The sequence below is a fragment of the Eucalyptus grandis genome, chromosome 7 (assembly GCF_016545825.1).
Source record: "Eucalyptus grandis isolate ANBG69807.140 chromosome 7, ASM1654582v1, whole genome shotgun sequence".
Lineage (NCBI taxonomy): Eukaryota > Viridiplantae > Streptophyta > Magnoliopsida > Myrtales > Myrtaceae > Eucalyptus > Eucalyptus grandis.
Window position 1 is genome coordinate 33,361,232 of NC_052618.1, and position 17,169 is coordinate 33,378,400.

At 38.5% G+C, this 17,169-nt stretch overlaps 2 protein-coding genes and 1 long non-coding RNA gene across 13 annotated transcripts; 2 read left to right on the plus strand and 1 right to left on the minus strand.

The window, feature by feature from the left end:
- Window positions 1–705: 705 nt before the first annotated feature.
- LOC104431406 (plant UBX domain-containing protein 1-like) lies at window positions 706–6,508 on the plus strand. Of its 2 annotated transcripts, none has more exons than XM_039316791.1 (4): window positions 706–809; window positions 959–1,088; window positions 1,206–1,310; window positions 6,258–6,508. In XM_039316791.1, exons 1-4 carry the CDS (start codon window positions 729–731, stop codon window positions 6,275–6,277), a joined length of 336 nt encoding a protein of 111 aa, XP_039172725.1. In that variant the 5' UTR covers window positions 706–728; the 3' UTR covers window positions 6,278–6,508. The 2 variants fall into 2 exon arrangements, with proteins under 2 accessions (XP_039172725.1, XP_039172724.1); XM_039316790.1 differs by lacking the exon at window positions 6,258–6,508 and adding an exon at window positions 1,956–2,062.
- A 288-nt stretch (window positions 6,509–6,796) lies between these two features.
- On the plus strand, window positions 6,797–8,222 carry LOC104453335. Its single transcript, XR_001988742.2, has 3 exons — window positions 6,797–7,407; window positions 7,498–7,831; window positions 7,927–8,222. It is a non-coding gene; the product is annotated as an uncharacterized LOC104453335 (long non-coding RNA).
- Window positions 8,223–8,732: 510 nt separating this feature from the next.
- On the minus strand, window positions 8,733–15,496 carry LOC104453333 (probable E3 ubiquitin-protein ligase ARI8). 10 transcript variants are annotated; one of them, XM_018859881.2, is made up of 7 exons: window positions 14,245–15,495; window positions 12,738–12,785; window positions 11,768–11,913; window positions 11,100–11,633; window positions 10,864–10,968; window positions 10,701–10,783; window positions 9,094–9,822 (listed from the first exon to the last, which is right to left on the minus strand). In XM_018859881.2, exons 4-7 carry the CDS (start codon window positions 11,325–11,327, stop codon window positions 9,564–9,566), a joined length of 675 nt encoding a protein of 224 aa, XP_018715426.1. In that variant the 5' UTR covers window positions 11,328–11,633; window positions 11,768–11,913; window positions 12,738–12,785; window positions 14,245–15,495; the 3' UTR covers window positions 9,094–9,563. The 10 variants fall into 10 exon arrangements, 7 of the variants coding, with proteins under 7 accessions (XP_018715428.1, XP_018715426.1, XP_039172303.1 ...); XM_039316369.1 differs by lacking the exon at window positions 12,738–12,785 and adding an exon at window positions 13,364–13,446; XM_018859880.2 differs by lacking the exon at window positions 14,245–15,495 and adding an exon at window positions 13,364–14,141.
- Between the last annotated feature and the right edge of the window lie 1,673 nt (window positions 15,497–17,169).

A 17,169-nucleotide genomic window follows, 5' to 3' on the forward strand; every position in this document is an offset into this window, starting at 1 on the left:
ACTTATGCAAATTCATTGCAGCTTGGGCTGTTTAAACCAACAAATACCTCTTATTTTGTTCATGTGCCAACAAGAGATGTGGTGGGACATCCTCACAAGCATGGAGCCAGAAGCTTATCTCTCTGTTTGCTTTGCGAGAGAACCACTGAAAATTGCTGGTTTCTTGTGTTTAGCTGAATTTGACACAGAGACTGACCAATTTGTGAAGATGAGTAATTTCACGTTTCTCCCTGTCTTTTGATGCATTTCTGTTCATAATCAAGTTTGGCGAAGTTGGATTGCTACATGAGGGTATTCTTTTTGGTGTATTGCTGGACACGCAACTTCTACCCATTGTGCATCCTTTTGGGGAGGAAAATTTGGTATCCATCAAGAAAATGCAAATTGTGCAAATCTAGGAAGAGGATTTAATTTTTACTGGTAGGATAGCGTGCCTTTTGGATGTTTAGGGAAAAAGACATATGATTTCTAATCAACTGGGGTATAGAGTTAACATATATATTTCCTTCTTGGATCTTGAATCCCTAGCCTGCCATACAAATTAGGATGGAGTGTAAAATATGTTCTCTTCGATTATGTTTGCGTTCTTAGAGTGCTGTTTTCTCACATTATTGCTATTGGTGGTTTGAAATTTTAGTTTGATGAAAGAGTTCCTTTGTAATTCCATTTTCTAGTATGTTCATATTAATAAGAATAATTGATTTTGTAATTGTTGATTTTTTGGTTGGATGACTTGGGCAGAAAAATATTTAAAGAATAAAAAAATCCGAGAAGCAGAAGAGGCAGCATGGCACTCAAGAATAACAAAGGTGATTTAATATTTACTCTACCAGTGCCCCTTATGATTTTGTTTTTGATGCTCAATTTTTACGTGTAGCTTGTAATCTTGATATATAGCTTGTGTTATATTGGTTTCTTGTGCAACATACCCCTAAAATTCCTCTGCTTTGTGATGCAGACTGTTATAAGGGTACGGTTTCCTGAGAATCATACACTAGAGGCTACATTTCATCCATCAGAGAAAATAGAGAGTTTGATTGTTCTCCTCGAGAAAGTGGTAGCTAAACCTGAACTGCCATTTTATATATGTAAGTTTGCTTACGTGATGTAACTAATTTGCAATATTTCAATGATTTCAATATTCATGTCTCAAGAATGTGTTTTTGGAAGCTAAAGCATAACGAAAATATCTGATCACGTTTCAGATACTGCTCCACCCATAAAGCAAATAAAAGACTTGTCTCAGGACTTTTACTCTGCCGGCTTCATTCCTGGTGCAATAGTTTATTTTTCATATGACACTCGGAAAGGTTTGTATGCTTATTATTGACCTCTAATGTAGTATCTTCCTTTTTCTTTATGCTTGCCACGGGTTGCTTCTTCGTGTTATTTAGAGTGGCTCATCTTTAAGCTGTTTTAAAGAAATAAAATTGAGTTTTACTGTGTGCTTAAGTGATCCAAAACTACCCTGAGTGCAGTTAACTTTTTTCTTAGCACCTCAAAGCTGAAGCACATTTACAGGTCCTTCTTGTTAATCTGCCTTGGGTATACTAACGCATACTGAAAGATGACCCACTCACATGAACTACCAACCGCTGCACGTTTGTGGCGATGTCAATCGGATAATTTGTTTTGCTTATCTTGTCATATGCTCTTCCTTTACCAACCTTGATTCTATATTTACAAGTAAGTCTTAAGAGTAAACATATATGCGACCTTAATGAGTGACCGTGAACTTGGGAATCCAATTCTACACTTACATTTATTTCTGTGACCGCTAGTATTGTAAGGCTCAAGTGCTTGTTGCTTCTTCCTTGGGGTGTGGCATCGACCCTGCTAACAATACTATGAACATGGATCATAATCCTTTGACATTTCTTCTTCTCTTTTGACTTCTTCCTTGTCAAATGATGCTAAATTTGACCGATGCTTATTTATCATTTGGTTGGAAACAGGAAAGGATCAAGTTTTCTCGAGAGCTGCAACCCACGAGGTGTAATTGATAAGACGCACAGTAGTATAGACACAGAATCTAGAAGTCCCCCCATAAGGTAAGACGCACTTTTGTGAAGCTCAAATTAAATATTATCATGTTACAGCATTGTAGTTCTCTTGATTTGCATATTTACTTCTTACATGATCAGAATATAGGTAACTATATCAAAATTAATGTTGTCCCTTTAAAGGCATCATATTATCTAGTCTCTTCTTCTTTCTTTTTAGGGTTAGATGTTGTTTATTTGCAGAAGCATTTGAGAAAGCAATAAAGCATGGTAACTGTGTTCTTTCGAAAAGCTATCACAATGGAAAAACATATCAATAGATTTTTGGTGAAAACGTTGCTTAGATTGACTTTGGAATCTTAGGCAGCATATATATTAATGAAGTGACGCACAATAGTGAAGCCAAGGATCTTGCATACCCTACTTGTATCATTGCATAGGTGTAGATCTTTAATCTCATCAATTTTATTTCTACTTTGCCTCTTTGTAAGACATTTTCTTCCAAATTGGAGATGTTTGTATGTAGTGCTCGATTACAAATTATAAGTTTAATTTTGATTTGTGGAAGTTTGGTAGACCGAAATGAGAAAGCTTACGTTTTTTTTTTCTTGGTTGTAGATTTATTTTGTGGTATGTCAAGTCGCAACAATCTTTAAGACGAAATAAATGACATTGGTTCTTGGCTCACGGGATTGGAGGTCTTTGAGGAAATTGAAAGCTTGCCGTCTATTTGAAAAAGGAACATTCAAATGGCTGAATCAGAGGTAATTTTTCATGCATATTATGTGAAACCTATTATACTTTCGTAAGTAACGTGTTGGATGATATCTTGCTTGTAAAAACATTATATTACTTACTTTTTATTTCAAAACTTGCAGCATGAAACTTCTCATCTTGCACATGTAATGCGTGATATGGAAAAAGATTATGAGTTTGCGATAGGAATGGTTTTTTCAAATGAACTTGAAGCATATCACACGTATGTAGCTTATGCAATTGGCAAAGGATTTGGAGTGAGGAAGGATAATTTGTTAAGAAATCATAAAGGAGAAATAACTCGACGGACTTTCGTGTGTAATTGTGAGGGGCATCCTATCAACTCATCTGATCAAGAAAAGAAATTTCAAAGGTCTGAAGTTAGATGTGGTTGTCCTGCTCGTATCAAATTTAAGGTTGACAATGGTGTCTACGAAGTCATTGAGTATGTTTCCACGCATAATCATCCATTTATTCCGGAAGGTCATAAGCATATGATTAGATGTGGAAGAATGATATCCGATACTTGTAAGGGTGTTATAATTGATATGATTAAAGCTGGTATTGGGGGGACTTCGACATACAAGTTTTTAGCAAATGAAGCGGGAGGAAGTAAAAACTTGGGTTTCAACTTGCGTGATTGTCAGAATTTTTTGCAGACCAAAAGATCCATTGACATTAGTGGGGGAGATTGTCAAAATGTTCTAAATCATTTTCATCGCATGCAAATGAAAAACCCGATGTTTTTCTATGCTGTTCAAGTAGATGAAGATGGTAAAATGACAAATATATTTTGGAGGGATAGTTTATCCAAATATGATTATGACTGTTTTGGTGATGTGCTTGTGTTCGATACCACGTATCGTACCAACAGATATAATTTGATTTGTGCACCTTTTGTTGGAGTTAATCACCATTGGAAGAATATTTTGTTCGGTTGTGCATTATTGCTAGATGAGACTGCAGAGTCATTTATTTGGTTATTTGAGGTATTTTTGAAGTCTATGGGAAACAAGGCTCCAAAGACTATATTCACTGATCAAGACCAAGCTATGGCAAAAGCCATTAGAATTATGTTTCCAAATACACAACATCGATTATGCACTTGGCATATTGGGAAAAATGCCCATCAAAACATTCCAGATCTTTATCGTAATCCGAGTTTTAAGGATAAATATTTCTCGACACTTATGTATAGATGCAGATCAGAGGATGAATTTGAATCTACTTGGAAGGAAATGGAAGACGAGTGGGGTACTAAGAATAACAATTGGCTTCAAAGATTGTACAACCTTAGACATAAGTGGAGTTTAGCCTTTGGTTGTGATACCTTTACACGTGGTATAACATTGAGTCAAAGGAGTGAGAGCACTAATAATGTCTTCCAACATACAGCGACCAAGACATCGTCTGTTGTAGCATTGGTCCATCAATATGAAGAACAACTAAAGCACATGAGAGAAATTGAAAGTCAAGATGATTATAATTCTCGTGGGAAGCCCAAGTTGCAGGTTTCTAAAAATGGGATCTTAGGACATGTTGCGAAATTGTATACTCGTACCATCTTTAAGAAGTTCAATGTAGAATTTGTGGAAAGTCTCGGTGAGCAAGTTTCAGGCACTACATTCGATGGATCGATTTATTTATATACTCTGAAGTGTTCGGGGATTGAACGTGAAAATGTTGTCAAATTTAATCCCGTAGACTTTTCAGTTTTTTGTGATTGTAAATCATTTGAATTGAAAGGGTGGTTGTGTCGCCATGCCTTGAAAGTGTTGAATGATAACATATTGGTTACGAGTGTTCCATCTTCTTATATTTTGAAAAGATGGACCAAGGGTGCCAAAGAAGGAATTGTGAATGATGAATGTCAGCAAATGTCTTCAAGTTCATCTAAATTTAATCGGTTTTCCACGTTAATGCAAGAATCTTTTGAATTGATGAGTTTGGGAGCCGAAGATGTAAATACTATGACTATAGTGAGAACAAACATGAATAAAACGAAGGCTAAAATTGCATCATACAAAGCAAGTGTGGTTGTCACTGATGATGCTGTCCCTGATGACGATGATGATATTGAGGATTCTTGTGAGATTTCAGTTTCGGACCCTATTCGAAGAAAAAGAAAGGGAATAAGCTATGGAAGGCTCAAAAGTTCAAGTGAGAAAAAGAATAAAAAATCTAAGAAAGGAACACCCCCCACGCGAATAGAAAGTCAAGGTAAGTCATGTATTATTCTACTTAATGTGATTGTTAATTTCTTCGCTTATGTTATATAATGCTAATTAACATATTTATTACTTTGTGATGTAGAATTGGCTATCCAAGCGACACATAATGAAAGTCATTATCCAAACTATTCGAGTAATTCAAATGTATCTCGAAGTGCCTTTTATCCTAGCAATGTCGACGGTCCATCGGTAAATCTAAATTTTCACAGTTAGATATATTGCAATTTGTATTTACATCTTACTAATTTTTTTTTTTTTTTTTAACATAGGTGCAGCAGCCACCATGTTTCATGCCTCCAAGGATTATGAATGGGTTTTCCCCATTTCCCAATCAGGTTTATTTAGTAGTTTGATGTATTAATTTATCTATAATGGGCCGTGCCTTTCTACGACTATAGATAACATATCATTTGTTTTATGTAGATGCAATACCCATATATTATGCCGCCAGGGAATATGAATGGATATTTGCCATTCACTAATCAGGTGATTATTATGAAATCATTTTAGATCCTAATGTTATATGATATTGTTTTTAATATTTTAATATTTATTGTTAATGGTTTCTTATGAATAGATGTTGGCGTATCATAATAGATCTCACGGAACCATTTTGAGTCAGGTATAACTCGCCCTTTCTCTTATGAAACCATAATTTAGCCCTACTTGGAATGTCTATCGCTTTTAGTTCCTATGTGAAATAATCTTCTTGTAGGGAGCGATTCTTAATGGTTTATAACATACGATGTCTGGTGCATAGGAGAGTAATATTAGAATAAAATATTTGCAAGTAATGCCGCATCTCATATGATATTATCTCACTAAAACTATAATGTTAGTGTCTTGTGAGGCTTTTGTATTTTTTAATGTTTGTCATGTCAATGCAATGGCCAATTTACAAAGAGCAAACGAATTTTTTCTGATTCAAAATGGATAATTGTATTGGTCAAGGAAGAAGGTAGAGATCTGAGTTGAATTTAAAATGGGAAAGATGCATCCAGCCTATTCATGTAAAGTGATGGGAGCACTATGTTATGCTATTACAATGAGACAATGAGAAGAGTAAGATGAGTAGTGACACGATCATATGCTTAATTGTTACATGTTCACAGCTAATTGGTGATGGACGTACTACATATAAGAGCAACCACGATGTCTTAATAGAGCATTTTTATTTTCGTTGTTCGCTTCCCCTGGCTCTTTTGAGACATTTATCTTGACATGTTGTTTAGTAAAATGTAAATAAAATGTTTATTCTATTGTATAGGGGTCATCAAACTCTATTGAGCATCCTGTGATGAATGAATTCAACAATTCTGAAGAAACACATACCGATTGGCCGAAGTAACTTACAATTCTTGGATGGGACGACCCCACCGTAAAGTCGCCTCTACCTCTGAACTATTTTTTAGCATCACTTTTCTGGGAAGGTTTCTGTCTTTTCATCCAATGAACCAGGCTGCCGCCTTTGCCATCATTTTTCATCACAGGAGAGTGACAGTGAAACTCTAGATTTGTCATCATTTTTTCCTAGCCATTTTGCTGCCTTGCAGCTATTATAGTAGAAAGATGTTGATTTTATGCCATTTCATTTTCTATATTCTTCTTGTCATTAAAGTGCAAAATCTAGGGGATTGAGATCGTCATCATGTGCACATTGGATGTTGTGCTAAGGAAGAAAGCTTTTGATGTACTGGAAAGGGTTAGTGTTTTTTACTTAAGATGTCTGCTCTTGCATCACTAAACAACAATGACCTGCTCAAGAGGAAATTGAAGCAGCGGAAGAGCTTTTGAAGCATAGGAGAGTGAGAGTGAAACTCTAGATTTCTCATCATTTGTTCCTAGCCATTTTGCTGCCTTGCAGCTATTATAATGAAAGATGTTGATTTTATGCCATTTAATTTTCTATATTCTTCTTATCATTAAAGTGCAAAATCTAGGGGATTGAGAACGTCATCATGTGCACATCGGATGCTGTGCTAAGGAAGAAAGCTTTTGATGTATTGGAAAGGATTAGTGTTTTTTACTTAAGATGTCTGCTCTTGCATCACTAAACAGCAATGAACCGCTCAAGAGGAAATTGAAGTAGTGGAAGAGTTTTTGAAGCATAGGTAAGGGGTTTTGGCTCCAATAGGTAAGGGGTTTTGGCTCCAAAATTGCCGAACTCATTATATGGCCGATATTTGCTAATTTGCCTATAGATCTTCAAGCAAAGATATTTTAACCCACGCCAGAAGGTGCTGGTAAGGTGGTCCTTGCGACAAATGGTTTTAAGGTTGTATTTATAATTGATTCGTGCAGAGCATAACTGGATACATAATGTGGACGGGGCTCCCAACGTTTCACTTGGACAAAATGTCCGGATGAGGATAAAGCAATTCGCTTTTATGAATAAGTTCAAGAAGAAAGTTCTCAGAGTGAGTCCTTGAACATTGCCTTGTTGGATTTCATTGCTGTTCTTAGTGCAAAGTTAAACTTGAATCATGTTTGCCGCATTGTTAATGTAGGTAGTAGCAGACAATTTGCCTGATGAGCAAGTGGATCATATCAAAGAGATGTTCGACGTGATGGACACCAATAAAAATGGAGATTTGACATTTGAAGAGTTGAAACATGGCTTGCACAAATATGGACAGCAAGTTGCTGATCCTGATGTGCAGATGTTGATGGACGCAATAAGATCACCTATTCAACAGCTTAGCACATTTTGAATTCTTTGACAAGAATTGAAGTGGATATATTGAATTCAATGAGTTGAAAGAAGCTTTGATAGATGACAATCTTCGTCCGAACAACGAAAACTTTATTGAAGACATCATTTCCGATGCTGATCTAGATAAGGTAATACATAACAAGAGCAACTTGCAATTTGGAATCTATGTATATCTTGTTCATATACGAAATAGACTGTTCATTATGTGATGGATGTATTCCAGGATGGTCGAATCAGTTATGATGAATTCAAGGCCATGATGAAAATGGGCATGGACTGGAAAATGGCTTCACACCAGTAGTCAAGAGCGATGCTGAACGCGCTTAGTCAGAAGATGTTCAAAGACAAACCTTCTTCTCTCATAGGCTAAAAGATGTTCCACCCATGGCTTCTCTCATAGGGTATTGGGAAGGAGGCATTGTACAAAATCATTGCATTGGTTTGCTAGTGTAGGGACATAAGTGCTGTGAAAATTTTGAAGAAATTGGGTATAAATAGTCAGATTCCTACACCGCTTGGCATTTAATTTTTATGTTTTTATTTTCCCTAATTAAAGGGAATATCAATTGAAACTACTCATCAGAGTTGGTTTGCAATGCCCATCCTAATCAACTTAAGGAATTTGGAGCCCCATGTTGCGTCAACCTGACCATCTCCATTAGCATATGGTTATCAGTGTTAAATGCAAAGACATGTCATTGTAAAGTCGCATATTAACTTGCAAATCTCATATCATAGGATACTAGATCTTCTGGCTCATATCGAGTGAAATCACCGCAAGTTTGAATACAGAACACATGATATATTGTAAAACTCATCTACGTCCGTCAATTTCATGAAGTGAATTCACACCTTAAGCCCCTTCATAGATCGTAGCACCTGTCATTTAGATAAAATACGTTGGATGATATCATCTAGGCGTGTATATCAAATATACTGACGAAATGAACCATTACATATGTACTCATATAGACCAAAATTTCAAATCATAACTTAAATATTGCAAATAAACTAAACAACTTGAGCTCATCCATCGATACCAGGAATCTATTAAAATTAAGATACATAGCTCTATATGCTTCGCAACATTCAAATAAAGCTCATAAGAGACCCATCCAAGCTTCAAAGCAACTATTGCTGTTGTCCACAAACAAACGTGTCATGTTCCCATTAAAAGTACATTGCTTTTTCATGTAATGAATGACTGAACCCATGCGTTCGTTGATTGTGCACGTTCATATGAGAACTACAATTCTACTTCAGAAAAATTATCTGTTTGAAGCCATCATACACAAGCAGAATCATCCTTTTGGTTTTGCGAACCATCTTGAGTAAAAATAGTCTTGAGTGAGAGCGCCCCTACGCATCCAACAGAATACGAACTCTGAAGTAATTCCTTTCAAAAAAAGGGTTAGATGAACTCCAATAGACAAAGTAATATGCGAAATATAAGACAAATGGAGTACATTTGCCTCTTCCAGCAGCAAATACATGAAATATTAAATGATTGGTGACAGTCACTATTTCTTTCTCTTTGCCGAAGTAGTACGGTACTAAGGATGAAACCCTACAGCCTATATACATGGGCCGGCATTATAGGCTGCCACCATCAACACACAACAACAATAAACAAAGCCAGAAGCTGTTGCTGCTCGTGCTTTAATCAGTCAGCACACCACACCAACAGTTGAGCCTCCTAATAATTGATTTGTCACTGCGAACTTCAACAGTTCATACCAATAATCCCCTTATAGGACACTGCCCATGCGCTTGAACTAGTTCCTTGTCCATGAAAGTCGTGTTTCTGGTGAAAACCATCCTTCTTTGTAGATTTTCCTGTCACTGCCCTCATCGGCAATGCTAGGAAATCTGGCAAGTGGTTGCAGATTTAACATTAGCATACGTGCAATGATTGCAGGACCAGTGAGACGGGTCATCGGTTCGGCTGGAACCAACTCGAGTGCCGGCAGTTCCTTTTCCCCTTCCACCACCTCTGCTTGGCTTGCTGCTCCCTCCATTCTTAGAGCTCGCTGCCCTGCTGCAACCACCATGGGAATCCACATCTGATAGCCCATTCTCCAATGCTCTCACGAGGTTCTCAAAGTAGTTTCTGGTCACACTGTAGCAACAAAAACAGATGTAAGAATGTCAAACGCATGTCTCTGTGCACACATGGGCTTTCCTTCTGGAAGTCACACCAGAGGCTATTAAGAAAAGTATCTACATAAACTACATTGCAGCTGAAGTAAAGAGGGCCACCGATTTTTCAATAAAAGGAGAGCGTGTTTGTGATGGGAAAACAGCTCCGAGAATTCTTGATTCCCAATAGTACTCTATGAACTTAAATAAATAAACAAATAATAGTCCAACAGCCTTATAACAACCAACCAATGCCATATGCACTGGAAGATCATATTCTTGGTAAGTCCACTGTCCAGGTTTGCCTTTCGAATCAACATGCATAAATAAATCAAAAGGAGAATTGCAGTGGCTAAACTTAGTATTTTTCCTAAAATAAGAAAAAAGAAATGACACATTTAGAATTGTTGTATGTTCAAACTTCAAACTAACATGGGTGACATCATTATCCTCTAGACAAATCATCCAATTTAGCATTATTGGATCTCCTCCAGAGAAATTATGTGAATGCACTAACCATACGATAGCAAGAACAAGCATATCCATCTATTAAGAAATTCCAAGGATTCCAAATTTAACTACAGAAAGGACATAATTGTGGAACTCCTGTATGCAGTCGACTGGTTGATTTTAGAAGGTCCAAAGGTTACACCATATATGATAGCCCTTTAGGCCATCAAATATGGTAAAACTACTGATAAAAGCATGCCCAAATAGGACTATCTATGTCCAACCTAGTAAGTAAGTCACATAAAACAGTCTTGTTTCTTGAAAGAGGAAAGACCACACAATCCGTTGTACACCATTGTCATAGAACCCAAATGATGGCAAATTCTACATGCTTAAAGTTATCTGTACTAGTTCATGTTTTCAGATTCAGCACTGTTCTTCATGATCCACTGTGCCACAGTGCCACATTCTACTGAACGGTCCTCTGTACACTGCAACAGATCAAATCAAAAGTATGTCAACACACTACTTGCTACATATTGATACAAGAAATTTCCAAGAAGAAGCTTACATTCCAGCAAAAGTTGAAAGAGCATTGGCAGGAAACATCGTATCCTTCACGGCCAGCAAAATATTCTACAGCGTATTCACAACCAGGGGCAGGACACCACTTGGTATGGCAGTAGGAAAATGAGGTAAAGGAAATTATATTTCATATAATATGCACCCAGTAGTGCAAAGTCATTATCACACTTAAAAAATAAAAGAAACTTCACACAAAGAAAAAGAATACGGTTGCACATATACCTTTCTATTGTCTTCAATGTACGAGCGAAGAAGATATTGAGAATACTTTTTCTTATCTTCTTTAGGCGCTAATAGATTTATCATGTCTTGACCGACTACAGAACCACAAGATGGATAAGGACATCTCAATGTTAAACATCCACGACCATCGTTTTTTGATGTGCTTATGTAACCTATCACAATGCTCGCATTCATTAAATGACAGCAAAGACGCAGGAGTAAAAGCATGTAAATTTCTAAGGTGCACAGTTAATCCAAAGAAATACTTCCAAGAGAGGCTGCTTCCCAGAGATGATGATATCACATGACGTGGTCATGTGGTACTTAACTGAGACTCACTTCCCACAACCCATCGCGAATCCTCTTGTTCCATCTGGCATGCGAGGTCCCAGAGGCTGCTTCGCCACAATTGCATTCTCATTACTGGTGAGACTGTTTAAAGAAGAGCCCCCAAATGATTTCCCCGATTATTCTGATGGTATTGGCCTCCTCTACGTCCTCTTCCCCGGACTCAGCCTCGGCTCTGCCCTTCCCCTGCATTGTCATGGAATCCAAGTTTTCAAACTGATGCTCAACCAATAGCGCTGCCATACAGAAGTCTAACCAAAGGTCCAAATTTGCGATTTTATTTGGCATCATTTTAGTTTTAAGATTGAGACAACACTCACCATATTCCCCTAGAAGTGAGCATCAGATTGCTCAAAAGACTCCTCAAGTTGTTGCTCTGGTCGTTGCTCAGATATAGAAGCATCTTCTTCTTCCCAGGGTTCTTCTCCATCATGTCCCTTCTTCCCCATGCTTGAGAGGGTTTTGCCTAGAAGCGGGAAAAACCAACAAAGATGAATTATCACAGTTTAGCAGAGTGCATTAAACCCAAACAAATCTTCAATCAATATTTTTATTAAAATCTCAAATGCATGCACATAACACAGTATGAAGTGAAGATCCCCAGTCTTTGTCACCCAGCTTTTAGCAAGACCGCAGTAGAAATTACCATGCATAGAATGAGAAGTGAAGTCAAGCATACATTCGAGGCTTTCAACTAGAAAGATTTTTAACTATAAGAAATCTGCCATCCCAACTACACTGAGGTAACACTGATTCTACAGAAAAATGTTAATCTTTTTACAGTCACATTCATTCAAAATTTTTTTGCACCACATACTGTGAACATGCAAGTAGCATTAATTCAGTCGCATCAAAAGCAGGATGAGCAGACCCTATATTCCTAAGTAGAAAATGTTAGTTCTTATCAGTGACTTTCTATGCATGATTTCATTTGCATGATTTCATTTCTTTTCACATCACAGACATTGTCAACCTGTAAGTGCCGTTTATTCAGCCAAAAAAGGGACAGGCAGCTTTTGAATGTGGTCATTTTTTCGATTTTCAAAATGATGGCTACCTATTTTTTTACCATGGATTTACATAAATTTGGAAACTAATGCTTTTGTGCAACTAAAGAAGAAAAAGAGGAACACATACCCTGTGTCTATGCATTAAATGAACCCTTAGGCCACTTCTCTAGTTCCCCTCATCATTTAGCTCTTCAACATGCAATAATAGGACATGTACATTTTAATTATGATGAGAACATTATACATCATGATTCATCTTATTGATAGAGGGAGTACTCACTGTTTTCTCAGCTACATTGATGGATTCATATTGCACAAAAGCATGCAACTGCATAAAATATACAATGTTAGATATTAAGGACCAATCTGGATTGACATTTACTTATTGCTTAATCTAAAATTCACGCACTTTGATTCTTTCAGTCTGAAACTCCTTTAATTTTCACAGCCCTTTAATGATGGCACATAGACTCACATCAGATTTTTCATTATAGTTTAAAAATTGAAAAATATTTTAAATTTTGGCGGAAAATTAAAAAAATACCTTTTGCTTTTACTTAAGTCCAAAAAAACATGCCTTAAACTTTCATGAGCACACTTGACTATAAAAGAACATTGATTGTGCTTAATCAAAATTCAACACGATAGGCTACAGATGATTATCTTTGTTGATATCCGATAGAAACGAACACAGAGACAAGGGCCACCAGACACTTCATCAATCCATGATTCTAAACTATAGAACAGAAACACAATACAAAATAATGCATGATGTTAGTATAGAGTCTCATGCAACCAAAATAGAGGACCAACCACTACAGTGATTAATAGTAAAAAAGATAAAAGAAAAATCAAAACAGTGATAAGAGGTTTGAATAGTTCATCTCCTCAGAAAGCTGCGAATACCTTGTTAGTATAATGCACGCCATCAGCCTTTCCCAATCTGGGTACTGCAGAAGCTCTCCCATCGGAAGCTTGAGGCTGATGGCCTGCATTATACTAACAGCATGATCTTGAAGAACTAAGTATGACAATACCTTGAAAATGCGCTACCAAAACTTAAAGGCACACAAGTTCGCCATTAACATCGCCTCCTTTTGATTAATTGGGGGTTGTTAGTATCTCCACTAAAGTAGCAATTTATGCACTGTCTGAACTGGAAAGAAATGGGGAATAGCAAATAAGAGTAAAGTTTTTTTTCCAGTTGATGGATCTAGAATTGCACAATTTGCATTTTCTTGATGGAGAGTACCAAATTTTCCTCCCCAAAAGGATGCACAATGGGTAGAGGTTGCGTGTCCAGCAATACACCAAAAAGAATACCCTCATGTAGCAATCCAACTTCGCCAAACTTGATTATGAACTGAGATGCATCAAAAGATAGGGAGAAACGTGAAATTACTCATCTTCACAAATTGGTCAGTCTCTGTGTGTCAAATTCAACTAAACACAAGAAACCAGCAATTTTCAGTGGTTCTCTCGCAAAGCAAACAGAGAGATAAGCTTCTGGCTCCATGCTTGTGAGGATGTCCCACCATATCTCTCGTTGGCACATGAACAAAATAAGAGGTACTTGTTGGTTTAAACAGCCCAAGCTGCAATGAATTTGCCTAAGTAAACTACCTATTTCTGATAGATCAGTGGACCAAGAAGGTAGATCTTAGAGAGAAATTTTGATCTTATCCTTCACAACAGAGTTACACCTTTGGAATTAAACTTCAACATTAACATGGCACCGATTTCTACTAAGTAGAATCTCGAAAAAAAAAAAAACAATGAAAACAAACCTTTGGACGTACGGGAGTCGCCAATGGACCGCCTATCGATGGGGCTTGCGAAGGCGACGACGGGAGGCGATGGCGTCGGGGGCGTCTGCGTTCAGGAGCAGGAGGCGCTTCGTGGAGGAAAGAGAGAAAGAGCGAGTAGAGCGACCTTCGCTCACGGAGAGGGAGGCCAAAACGCGAGAGCACGTCGGTGTTGGGGTTGGCTAGTAAGGGCACTGCGCAGAGAAAAGAGGGAGAGAGCAGAGTGCAGGTCGCGAGAGGGAGGCGAAGGGGCATCGGCGTCGGCGTCGGCGTCGGCCGCGTAGGGGGAGGCGAAGGCGGAGAAGTCGGGGTCGGAGTTGGAGGCAATGGAGGCGACCGGCGGAGGGGCGTCGGCGTCGTGGTTTGCTGGCAGAGAGGCGCGCCTTTGAGGACGAAAGAGAGATAAAACCGACAAGAGGTCACGAGAGGGAGGCGTAGGCTGCGTCGGTGTCAGCGTCGGCGTCGGCGTCAGGGGCGACGGAGGCAACCGGCGGAGGCGGAGGTGGAGGGCCGTCGAAGGGGGGAGAGAGAGAGAGCAGAGGGGACTTTATGTTTTCCTCTGAACCGTCGCAATTTTGTTCTCCCTCCCCGCAACGGAACGGAGAACGGGGAGAGAGAAAGAGAGGAGAGAGGAGAGCAGAGCGTCAGAAGGTGCAGAGAGGTGGGCCAGGGAGAGAGGAGAGAGAGAAGCTCCCGCGCGCTGGTTCGAAATGGAGAAGTGGACGACGTGGACTGACACCGGGACACGTGTCGCGCAATGAATCGTTCAGAGCACCGATGACGTGGCACTGTTAGGGTACCCAATATTTTCTCCAGTCGGACACATGGTTAATGCGTGTCGGAAAATCCGACACGTGGTCAAATACGTTTTGACACGCGTGTCCAGAAGATGGAGGGAGGAGGCGAGGGCGAGGGAGCAAAGACGAGCTGCGAGCGATGGCGAGCTTGCAACGAGGCTACGAGTGACGGCGAGAGGTGAGGGCGAGGGAGTAGAGACGAGGTGCGGGCGAGCCCTCGACGAGGCTGCAAGTGACGGCGGGAGGTGAGGGCGAGGGAGCAGAGACGAGGTGCGAGTGACGGCGAGCCCGCGACCAGACGGCGAGCCCACGACCAGGCTGCGAGTGACGGCGAGAGGCAAGGGTGAGGTAGCAGAGACAAGCTGTGAGCGACAGCGAGCCCGCAACGGCGAGAGATGGAAGAGGAAAGGAAAGCGGTCGTGCGGCGAGGAGGAGGAGGAAAATGAGGGCTGGCTAGGTTTTTCGATAAGAAAATTAAAAAAATAAAATAAAAAGGAGATCTGATGGATGGCGTGAGTTTTAATTTTGGGGGGAGGTAAAGTGAAGTGACGGCTTATCTGTCACTATCACGTGGGGAGGAAAATAAAAGTGTAATAATTTTGGGGGTGGACGAGGGAAAGTAGAGAGGAGGGGTGTGGGGCTTTTTTTTTAAAAAGAAAAATAAATAAATGACATTAAAAAATAATTTTTGAAAAATAAAAGTATTAAATTTTGAATAATAATAAATTTTGGTCATTCATAAAAGATCATGAATTTATTTAAATAAATTGATTCTAATTTCTTATTAATCATTAGTTTCATCAATAATTTTTGTTAAAGTTAAAAACACAATTCCAAACATAGATATACATTAACTAAATATGTTTTTCGAATTTTCAATGAATTGACTTATTAATATTATTAGTATAAATTCATTATAGGCTATTTTCTTAATTACTTTAATCAAATTAATTAAAAATATTCATTTAATATACAACGTGTCCCAACGTGTCAAAATTCTTTATTTTTGAAAAATTACACGTCGTCGTGTCGTGTCGTGTCACATGTCCGTATCGTGTGTCCGTGCTACTTAGTGTTTTGTTATGTCATTTTAGCACAATAAGGTTTCAATTGTGGCCCTCATATCAACACTTCGTGAACAAGAAAGGACGTGATTGGTGTGTTTAAGGTGACGAGGCTTTATGGAATGTTATCTTAGATGGCCATGATCACATGTCCAAGGAATGGCAATGATTGGACCCTTTATGAATTAACAATAATGCAATGGCATTTTGGTCATTTTTCAATTTAAAGGGCGATTTTGGCAACCTTTTGGAATTTTCTCGGAGCGGGGGCAAGGAGGCGCCGACCATGGTTGGTTGGACTTTAGCCATCATTTCCGGACCGGGTCAACTTTCGTTGAACTAGGTTGACCAAGTTTGACTGGCAGTCTCTCTAACCTCAATTCAAGCCCGAATTGCCCAATTCATGTCACGACTAGACCAAGGGTTGAATTGACATGGCCAGAACGATTTTTCCATGCGTGTTGACTTTAGTGATAAAAGTCAAGCGTATCTTAGACCCACTCTTGAGCTATGCTCATAACGCTTGAACATAAAACTGGCAAAAATTGGCTTGAAATTATGATCAATAATATTTCTAGGATCAAATGTCATGAAGAAAAGTAACCTAGAAAATGTCCAAAAATCAATGATTTTTGAATTTTTGGGATTGAAAGTCAAAGTCCTTGGTTCGACCCAAAAAGTCAAACTTACCATCATTTTTATGAAAAATTAACAATTGGAAAACAAACTATTTAAGAAATTGAAACTTTTTAAGGTATTAGTAATCTTTGTGACTTTTTCAGAGATTTGACTAAAAGTTAACCCAAAAGTCGATCTTTGACTTTTCTAAAAAACATCTAAGGACTCTTATGACTCTTTTTGGCCAAGAAATAGCCCCGTCACAATCTAGGATCTCAATATTTAAAAACTTAAGAATTGTCGGCCAACTTCAGGTGTCAACGATTGATAACAAAAACTGTTTGATCACTTAGATGAACAATCCAATGAAGTTAAAAGTACTGAAAGGGCATTAGTAGGAACAATTAGTGTAACCGAGTCCCCGATCC